Genomic DNA, 11034 nt, shown 5'->3' with positions numbered 1-11034 from the left:
CCCGGACGTTTTTTTCGATAAATGTCTTTGATGACGTCATATCCGACTTTTTGTAAAAGTTGAGGCAGCACTGTCACACCCTCATTTTTCAATCAAATTGATTGAAATTTTGGCCAAGCAATCTTCGACGAAGGCCGGACTTCGGTATAGCATTGCAGCTTGGTGGCTTAAAAATTAATTAATGACTTTGGTCATTAAAAATCTGAAAATTGAAAAAAAATTTTTTTTTATATAAAACGATCCAGATTTACGTTCATCTTATTCTTCATCATTTCATGATTCCATTAACATATAAATATGTTATATTTGGATTAAAAACAAGCTCTGAAAATTAAAAATATAAAAACTATGATCAAAATTTAATTTTCGAAATCAATTTAAAAACACTTTCATCTTATTTCTTGTCGGTTCCTGATTCCAAAAACATATAGATATGATATGTTTGGATTAAAAACACGCTCAGAAAGTTAAAACGAAGAGAGGTACAGAAAAGCGTGCTATCCTTCTCAGCGCAACTACTACCCCGCTCTTCTTGTCAATTTCACTGCCTTTGCCACGAGCGGTGGACTGACGATGCTACGAGTATACGGTCTTGCTGAAAAATTGCAGTGCGTTCAGTTTCATTCTGTTAGTTCGACAGCTTGACTAAATGTTGTATTTTCGCCTTACGCGACTTGTTTTATCGTTACTGAAATACAGCGGAACTCCCTTTTGAGACTTTACAAAATCTGAGAAAATCAGGTCCTTAAAATTTTCAGATTTTTAATGACCAAAGTCATTAATTAATTTGTAAGCCACCAAGCTGAAATGCAATACCGAAGTCGTCGCGATATAACCTTCGTGGTTGAAAACGACGTTAAACACCAAATAAAGAAAGAAAGAAAGCAATACCGAAGTCCGGCCTTCGTCGAAGATTGCTTGGCCAAAATTTCAATCAATTTGATTGAAAAATGAGGGTGTGACAGTGCCGCCTCAACTTTTACAAAAAGCCGGATATGACGTCATCAAAGACATTTATCGAAACAAACGTTCGGGGATATCATTCCCAGGAACTCTCATGTAAAATGTCATAAAGATCGGTCCAGTAGTTTGGTCTGAATCGCTCTACACACAAACACGCACAGACACACACACATACACCACGACCCTCGCCTCGATTCCCCCTCTATGTTAAAACATTTAGTCAACTTGACTAAATGTAAAAATGAGGTAGTCTTAAAATGGAGGTAAATTTACAGAGGGTATGAACACACAATCTTAAAAAGAAAGGTCTTAAAAGAGAGGAAGTCTTAAATTGGGGGGTCTTAAAAGGGGGGTTCCACTGTAGCGGTATCGATGGTAACGGAGCTCAACTGCCTTTATTGAGATGCACATCGTCAGTAATCTAAACGGTAAACCGACAATCTACACATTAAACCGCTAGTACCTGCAGCTTTCGTTCTTTTTGACCTGAGTCATTACACTCTTCTTCTTCTTTTTACATGTTTTAAATGTTTTAACATAGAGGGGGACTCGAGACGAGGGTCGTGGAGTGTGTGTGTGTGTGTGTGTGTGTGTGTGTGTGTGTGTGTGTGTGTGTGTGTGTGTGTGTGTGTGTGTGTGTGTGTCTGTCTGTCTGTCTGTCTGTCTGTCTGTGTGTCTGTCTGTCTGTCTGTGAGTGTGTGTGTGTAGAGCGATTCAGACCAAACTACTAGACCGATCTTTATGAAATTTTACATGAGAGTTCCTGGGAATGATATCCCGGGAAGTTTTTTTCTTTTTTTCGATACATACTTTTGATGACGTCATATCCGGCTTTTTGTAAAAGTTGAGGCGGCACTGTCACACCCTCATTTTTCAATCAAATTGATTGACATTTTTGTAAAGCAATCTTCCACGAAGGCCGGACTTCGGTGTTGCATTTCAGCTTGGTGGCTTAAAAATTAATTAATGACTTTGATCATTAAAAATCTGAAAATTGTAATAAATTTTGTTTTTATATAAAACGATCCAAATTTACGTTCATCTTATTCTACATCCTTTCCTGATTCCAAAAACATTTAAATATGTTAAATTTGGATTAAAAACAAGCTCTGAAAATTAAAAATATAAAAATTATGATCAAAAGTAAATTTCCGAAATCGATTTAAAAACAATTTCATCTTATTCTTTGTCGGTTCCTGATTCCAAAAACATATAGATATGATATGTTTGGATTAAAAACACGCTCACAAAGTTAAAACGAAGAGAGGTACAGAAAACCGTGCTTTGCAGCACAGCGAAACCACTACCGCGCTGAACAGGCTCGTCAGTTTCACTCCGTTATGCACAAGCGGCGGACTACGGTCATTGTGAAAAAATGCAGTGCGTTCAGTTTCATTCTGTGAGTTCCACAGCTTGACTAAATGTAGTAATTTCGCCTTACGCGATTTGTTCTTTTTCTGGTGATCTCTTCTTCTTCTTCTTCTTCGTTCATGGGCTGAAACTCCCATGTTCACTCAAGTATTTGCATGAGTGGGTTTTTACGTGTATGACCGTTTTTACCCCGCCATTCAGGCAGCATGAGCCGATTTCGATACTGCACTCAATATTGACATTTCCCTTTAGCGCCATATCACAAGCTTCCCCCCCCCCTCCCCCCTCCTCCCCCCCCCCCCCCTTCTCCTCTGTGTGGACGAGACAAGAGCGGGTGTAAACATTGCTGGACGTACACCAACTACTCCCTATAAATCCGTGGTTTATTGACTGTCAGCTGACTCCGTCCGGTCAAATTGACTTATAAACCAGGTAAATGTACATGTTGGAATTCGATAAGCACGCGCCTGTGCAGACCCAGAGGCAGTATCCATGTCCCGCCCACGTGTCACCACAGTGGCACGTAAAAAACCTCGGTCATTATGCCATAAGTGTAAATTGCTGATTCCACCGAAACACGCTAGCGTATCTCATCTAAAGTCGGGGTAAAACCCGGGAACATTCCCCCAACGGCTTTGCCGTGAGGGCGTAAAACTTGAATTTCTCACGACGCGCCTGGACCCCAAGAAAAGTATGCACGAGATAGCGCTCACCTGGGTCGGAACGAAGCGCTGAGTCAAATTGGTTGAAATTTAGTTTTGTTTAAGATTTCAACCAATCCGACCCAGTGTTTGGTTCCCATTTAGTCAGGAACCTACTCGTGCATACCACCTCTGTTATTCATGTAAAGTTGTGTTTTGTTTTGTTTTCTGTTAAGTTGGTCGAATGATCGACCTCAAAAACGATGTGCAACTACTTTTGGCGTACAATTCGTCATGGAAATTATATGGGCAGAGTCAACTCGGTTATGTCATTTTCTATGCCATGACATTAAAGGTCTCTACTAGCCCCGGTGTCCAAACTTATTCGGTATTTATTATAATTTAGGATTGACACATCAAGAGGTACGTGCATTTTAGCCTTATGGACGAGAATAACAATTCGCTGGACATGTTTGTCAAGATGAAACCACCAGGTCACTAATCGAAACCGCAAAACACTTATTTTGAAACCCTGCTACAAATATTCATAACTTGAATGTGTGTGTGTGTGTGTGTGTGTGTGTGTGTGTGTGTGTGTGTGTGTGTGTGTGTGTGTGTGTGTGTATGTGTGTGTGTGTGTTTGTGTGTGTGTGTTAGTGTGTGTGAGTGTTTGTGTATGTGTGTGGGAGTGGGTGTGTGTGTGTTTGTGTGTGCGTGTGTGTGGGTGTGGGTGTTTGTGTGTGTGTGTTAGTGTGTGTGTGTGCGTGTGTGTGTGTGTGTGTATGCGCGCGCGTGTGTGTGTGTGTGTGTGTGTGTGTGTGTGTGTGTGTGTGTGTGTTGGTCATGCACACCTTGTTGTGTTGGAAGTGTCTTTTCTTTCCCCGATCAACCAGCTTGACCGACTGACCAAGTAGCTAAACCGAAATAAACATTTTGCATTGCAGGTTTTTCCAGACGACCAGAGACAGAGACCCTGGGATCAATGTCATTGAGAAATGATTCCAGTATTTAAGACGACGATGTGAGCCGATTAAGTGATTGTCAAAGGATTTTCTGAATGACTGCCGGATCTAGCAAACAAGACAGCAATTTCAAAACAATTAGGCCAACCAGCATTAGACCTTTCTACACATAGCACTCGATCGTCTGTGACCGGGTCCTGCGCACGTAATGAGCTGTAGTTGAATCCGCATTGTTTTCAAATCAGTCATACCCTCGAATGCACACTAAAGCGCCCTGAACGCGGAAGTTTTACACGGGCTAACAGCACAAAAATGCACCACTGGTAGGATGCGCATTGTCCTTCAGCTGTGGACCTGGTTGTGAGAACGGAGAACATCATCAAACTTATGTGAAGAACTGTCATTTTCTGTCGCCTTGACGGCGGCATTGAAGAGTCCTAGGTGCCAAACATAAAACACAAATCTGAGTTGTTCGTATGAAGTGGGACGCTTTCACAAGACCGCTTATTTGGCCACGTTAGGCAACATCTTTGATTTTCGTGTTTTGTTCCCCCAAAGGACGCTGTTCATTATGCTCCATGCTTGAAGTTTCGTTTGTAAATGGACGCTGTACACGACAGTTAACTTAACAACAGTATGCTGCATTCTTGATTTCACTCACTCTAGACAATTTACTTGGTAGCATCATGCTGCAGCCGTGATACTAAATTTTATCCAAGTGAACACTGTAGAAGACTGTTTACTTCGGAACAGTATGCTACATCCTTGATTTGTCGTTGAATCGGTCGCTGCACAACACAGTTTACTGAGCATCATAATGCTGTATCCTTGAGCTGCGTGTCTACACGGACGCTGCATAAGGTTGTATACTTAGCGACAACATGTAGGCAGTAACTGACACTGTGTCCCAGCGACAAAGAAAGTAAAAACCCTAGGACATCTGTAAAAGTACAACGAATCAAGATGAGCGACGACGATCTCTACGAGAACATAATCAGGACCCCTCCGCAGCCCCCAGTCCCGGTGCCACGGCCTCGAGGCGCTACCCTCCCCACCCGGCCTCCAAGGGAGCCGTCCCATGATGCCGATATGCCGCCCGAAGAAATGGCCCCTCCCCCTCCTAGGCCAACAGCAGACGTGTACGCTATCGCCCATCCAAAGCACCCAGCGCCGGTACCGCCAAGGGCTAATAGTCCTTTGCGAGGTCCTTCAACAACTCCAGAGGGATCGAGAGGATCCATTTTGCCCCCAGTTGCGGCACCGCCTCTTCCTGTCAGCAACGGCAAGCCACCAGGTACGAGACAGAGAGGCATGCTTGATGAATCCGTGTGTACAGCATTATTCTTTGACCATGCATGAGACACAAATGTGACAAAATATTTATCGTTTGCATACTAAACATTTATTATTTGACCATGGGTTGATGTCTGCATGTGACACAATTTGACAACATATTTATTGTCTGCATGCTAAACATTTATTATTTGACCATGGCTTGAAGTCTGCATGTGACACAATTTGACAACATATTTATCGTCTGCATGCTAAACATTTATTATTTGACCATGGCTTGAAGTCTGCATGTGACACAATTTGACAACATATTTATCGTCTGCATGCTAAACATTTATTATTTGACCATGCATGCATGTGACACAATTTGAGAACATATTTATCGTCTGCATGCTAAACATTTATTATTTGACCATGCATGCATGTGACACAATTTGAGAACATATTTATCGTCTGCATGCTAAACTAAAACATTTATTTTGTTACCATGGATTGATGTCTGCATGTGACAAACTATTTATATTCTGCTTGCTAAACATTTATTATTTGATGTCTGCATGAGACACAAATGTGACAAAATATTCATCGTCTGCATGCTAAACTAAAACATTATTTTTTTTACCATGGATTGATGTCTGCATGAGACACAAATGTGACAACATATTCATCGTCTGCATGCAACACATTTGACAGACTGTTGTTAGTTTGCAAGCAACTTAATTTGATAAAACTTTGAATGGTGAGCTCACCTAATACCTTCTAATGCAACAAGGTCAAATGTTCTCTCTGGCGGGAACGGCCGACCCGACAGGCAAATTCCGCGTTCCTGGCAAATAAAACGGTCTAGACGCACTAAAAACGCCATGGTAACATCAGAAATTAAAAGAAAAGAAAGTAAAAGATTCCAACATATTTTCACCTGCTTCGTTTGGTCGGCCGTACCAGTTTACAAAAACGGATGGTATATTTTTTCTCTGGTAGTCCTACCAGAACAAGTGGTTTTTGTGTGTGTTTTTGTTGTTGTCACAATTGTGACCCTCCACCACATTAATGAGTCGTATGTCACCTCGTAGGTAAGTAAAAAAAAAGTAGTAAATTTTAAGGGGCTTATTGTCCGTCAGGTCTTAATTGCCTATATTGGACATGAATTGGTTTATACGATTCGAGTTTTACGCCCACACGGCTTTTTGATGTTTGCGTGTTTAGGTGGTATCAGCCATCTGCACTTATGGTAGAATGACCAAGATCTTTAACGTGCCATTGTGGTGACACGGGGGTGAGAGATGGATACCGTCTCTGAGTCTGCACATAAAGTTGACCCGTGTCCGTCCCGGCCCGGATTCGAACCAGCGACCTCTCGATCACAAGTTCAGTGCTCTACCACCTGAGCTACCCGGGCCCTCGTAGGGTTCTGGCCTAGGCCTTATATACGTCCGGGGCGTGTAAGGTATCAGTGTGAGGATCACCTTAGTCACAGGCTTGTAACTCAAAACGTTTTCGCTCTTTTCTGAAACGGTTTTCACCACTGGATAGAACTTCAAAATCTCTTTAAGAAAATGTAAAAATATAAAAATCATGCAAAGGTGACATGCAAATTATTCCGTGGTGGAGGGTCACAATTAGCTGTCTCTTGTCTGTGGTGTTTTTTTCCTCAGATGGTACCAAAGATCGATATACTACTGGATTAGCTTGGAAGTCTGTATTTATGTTGTAGCAGCAATAGATTCGTTTAAAACAAGGTCGCAATATAAACTTTCTCTGGTTTCCGGTCAGGTTAAGGCGGAAATGGTAAAGCATCTGCCGTTGGCTGATATGATAAGATAAAAAGCAAAACGAATCTGATTAACTATAGTCGCTGATTGTTAATTAATGTACCCATGTAATCACGTATTTAGCTGATTGCCTAAGCTGAAATGCCTTTGAGTGTGGTATAAAACGAAAGATCTCTTTTTTAAGAATCTAGCGTACATACAAACTCGACTTTGCTTAAACAGTTATTTGCGCCCCTGAAATTTGGTTAGACCACACATTTTATGTTAAATATAGTTTATAATTATAGGCCTATGGTCTATACACAGTAGAAGGATTGCGTCGCCTTGCTTGAATACTCCTGGCGGCTTTAAACTTCACTCTTTCAAAACTAAAAAAAACCTAAAAAGATTAAATGTTGGGAACGTTTAATTCAGAACAAAATAAAACATTCGCAAGAACGGCCTTTAAAGTGGGCACACAAGAAACACAGCAGACACAAGTAACTTATGCCCTGAATTATCTTTAAATGTCCCCGAGAGACGGTCGTGGCAATGAAAAAACAATTCACTTGCAATGTCCCCGAGATGGTCGTAGCAATGACAAAACAATTTGCTTACAGTATCCCCGAGATGTTCGTAGCAATGACAAAACAATTCTCTTACAATGTCCCCGAGATGGTCGTGGCGATGGCAAAACAATTCATTTACAATGTCCCCGAGATGGTCGTAGCAATGGCAAAACAATTCACTTACAAAGTCCCCGAGATGGTCGTAGCAATGGCAACACAATTCACTTACCATATCCCCAAGATGGCTGTAGCAATGGCAAAACAATTCACTAACAATGTTCCCAAGATGGCTGTAGCAATGGCAAAACAATTCACTTGCAATATCCCTGAGATGGTCGTGGCGATGGCAAAACAATTCACTAACAATATCCCCAAGATGGCTGTAGCAATGGTAAAACAATTCACTTGCAATATCCCTGAGATGGCCGTATCAATGGCAAAACAATTCACTTACAATGTACCCGAGATGGTTGTAGCAATGAAAAAAACCTATTTATTTGCAATGTCCCGTGGCGATGGCAAAACATTTCACTCAAATGTCATTCTTTTCTGTCGTGACCCATTTTTTGGGGCCGCGCGCAATATCATATCTGTGCAGATTCACCGCCACAAGCGCTTCGTGGCCAGTACCAGCCAGCCGTGGAGCCAGACTCAGGACCCAGAACCCCCAACCCATCACAAGCCCCACCACCTCAGCAGACTCCGGGTCAGCAGCAACAACAGGAGATGACCAACATCTACTCGGCGGACCCGACGAACGTTGCGCTCGTGCAGAGCTGTGTGAGCAAGCTGCAGCAGGGCGTGGTGGTGACAGTCTTCTCGCTCAAGAGGAGGCCCGAGAGTATGCACCTCACTGTCAACGTGGACCTCGGGCTCGTGCAGTGCGTGCGCTCCCTCCGCGAGCCGCCAGAGATTTCAGGTCAGTGTCGGGGCTAGGGGTGGGGAAGAGGTGGGTTGGGTTGTTGGGTGGGGGGGGGGATGGGGTGGGGTGGGGTGGGGGGTAGGGATGGAGTCGGTGTGTGTGTGTATGTGTGTGTGTGTGTGTGTGTGTGTGTGTGTGTGTGTGAGACTGTGTGCAAGTGTCTTGTCTGTGTTTGTTTGTCTGTCTTTGTCTATCTGTCTCTATCTGTGTATCTGACGGTCTCAGTTTTTTTGTCTGGCTCTGTCTCTCTCTGTCTGTTGATCTGTCTCCATCTCGGGTGGGTGCAATGTGGTCGCTCTTTCATACGTGCCTGTCTATGTGCCTCTCAGTCTATCTGTCTGTCTGTCTGTCTGTCCACCCGTTGACCTGTCTCTCTGTCTCTGTTTCTGTCTTTCTGTCGTTCTCTCTCTGTCTCTGTCTTTCTTTCTCTCTCTCTCTCTCTCTCTCTCTCTCTCTCTCTCTCTCTCTCTCTCTCTCTCTCTCTCTCTCTCTCTCTCTTACTCTCTGTCTCTCTCTGTCGCTCTCTCTGTTTTTTCTCTCTCTCTCGTTGTCTGTATGTCTGTCTGTCTGTGTCTCTGTCTGTCTGTGTCTCTGTCTGTCTGTATCTGTCTGTCTGCCTGTCTGTCCGTCTGCCTGTCTGTCTGTCTGTATGTCTCTCTCTCGTGTGCTGTAGGACTCTGTGAAGGTATTTATTGCTTTGACCAGTAATGCCTTCAGTCAATGAACCCCCCGTTATTGAAAAGGGTGTGTACCTGATAATCCTCCCTGACTTTACTGGCATGGCATGTCATTCAGATTGTTGACGAGACAGCACTCAGTTCTTTAGTCTTGAGTCAGTCGAGCATTTGAAAATGCCTGAGCCTGAAGGCGGGTGTAACTTACACATCTTGATATCAGTCTGCCTTGGAGATGAGGACGACAGTTGGCCAGCTGATGTCCAGGATAGCGCGCTGCATGTTCCTGCATAGAACTAAGGCGCGTCTGCCGCGACGGTGCCTGAGCTAAACATTGGCGGGCACTGCTCACACACAGCCCGGCACACGGCACTGAAAACATTCCCCGTCCCTTCACCTCTCTCGCCATCATCCGCCCTACCCTTGGTCTCAAGCCTGTCTTGTACCCTCAGCCCTCTGCTAACGGGGTCGGGGTATAAATCACTACAACCATATCTGCCTTCAGCGTGTTATGTGTGCGAGAGGACCCTTCACCCTTATCAGTCGAGTGCTCTCCTGTCTGTGTTCCTGGACCGCCACTCAACATTCAACAGATTGTGCTTGCCTTGGCCGGTGTCTCGTTTTAACAACTTTTGACAACTGGGATCGATCCAAAGAAACAGGAAAAAAAGAAACGCTATGGACGAGAGGGAGGGTGGGGGGAGGAAGTAAGGATAAACTTACGTTGAGGTGTCTTAGGGAATTCCTTTGTTCCCTCCTTTAAATTTCAATACCGCCCTTGTAACCCGCCTAAACCCACCCATGTCGCCACCCGCCCCTCATTTTTCTGCTTTTACACTACTGAGTACTGGTCGGTACTTGGTCAACATTTGGCTACGGTGCTCGTATTCTCGTTGTGAAATGGTGCTGTTCAATCAATCAATCAATATGAAGCTTATATAGCGCGTATTCCGTGGGTACAGTTCTAAGCGCTTGTCGAAGAGTTGTCAACACAGGACTAACAAAGAAACTAACATCTACAGACGGACACGAACCCTATCACACACTAGCAAACCCTGATAAACATACAACAAACAACTGTTTAACAACAATGTACACATCAATAGCTAGGTCCAAACAAAATAATATTAAGCACAAAGAAAACACCTCTCACAGAGCACAGCACAAGAATGTCTTTTGGGGCACAACACATCACGTCGAGCATGAAAGTCGCAGCCAGCTACGGGAAGAACTGAGTCTTCAACCTACTCTTGAACGCGTCAAGAGAGGGGCTCTGGCGAAGCTCAAGCGGCAGGGAGTTCCAGACGGAGGGGCCCGCGGAGGGAAATGCATGCTGACCAGCTGTTGGGAAGGTGTGACTTGTAAAAAACACTGGGAGGAAAGAAAGTGGAAGGCAGAGTTAGATAGATAGATAGATAGTTAGATAGATAGATAGATAGATAGATAGATAGATAATTTATTGCCAAGTGTACAATACATGAATGAACATAAAACATACACGAGGAAAGCAGCTTGCTGTGTGATAAAAACAAAAATAAATAGCATTCATACATCACTGGCGCATAGCATCTATATATATATACGACTTGTGTCTGTGTGTGTGTCTGTGTGTGTGTGTGTGTGTGATTGATCGCCATGCACGGCCAAAGTTCTCGATGGATCTGCTTCAAATTTGGTGGGCTTATTGACAGAGACCCCGGACACAACCTGATCGATGAGATATTTCAACACGTGCTCTCAGCGCGCAGCGCTGAACCGATTTTCGTTTTTCACTGCACGTTACTATTTTTAGATCTCCCTTCCTTCGTGCGCCGGCGTCAATCGATATTCCCGTTTGTACGTTACTATATTTAGAAGGTCACTGCACGTTACTATTTTTAGATCTCCC

General features: G+C 43.6%; 1 protein-coding gene across 2 annotated transcripts in view; it reads left to right on the top strand.

Annotated features, from left to right (window-relative positions):
• LOC138962062 (1-phosphatidylinositol 4,5-bisphosphate phosphodiesterase gamma-1-like) overlaps positions 1–11034 on the top strand; it is an 89386-nt gene that overhangs the window by 6638 nt on the left and 71714 nt on the right. For both annotated transcript variants that reach the window (XM_070333770.1, XM_070333778.1), the window contains exons 2-3: positions 3920–5231; positions 8149–8469. In XM_070333770.1, coding sequence (XP_070189871.1) covers positions 4901–5231; positions 8149–8469 — 652 coding nt within the window. In that variant the 5' untranslated portion in view covers positions 3920–4900. The remainder of the gene's footprint in view (positions 1–3919; positions 5232–8148; positions 8470–11034) is intronic.

Source organism: Littorina saxatilis, linkage group LG1 (assembly GCF_037325665.1).
Source record: "Littorina saxatilis isolate snail1 linkage group LG1, US_GU_Lsax_2.0, whole genome shotgun sequence".
NCBI classification, from domain to species: domain Eukaryota; kingdom Metazoa; phylum Mollusca; class Gastropoda; order Littorinimorpha; family Littorinidae; genus Littorina; species Littorina saxatilis.
Note: the sequence above shows the minus strand (reverse complement) of the source record. Positions and strands in the feature narration are given on the sequence as shown.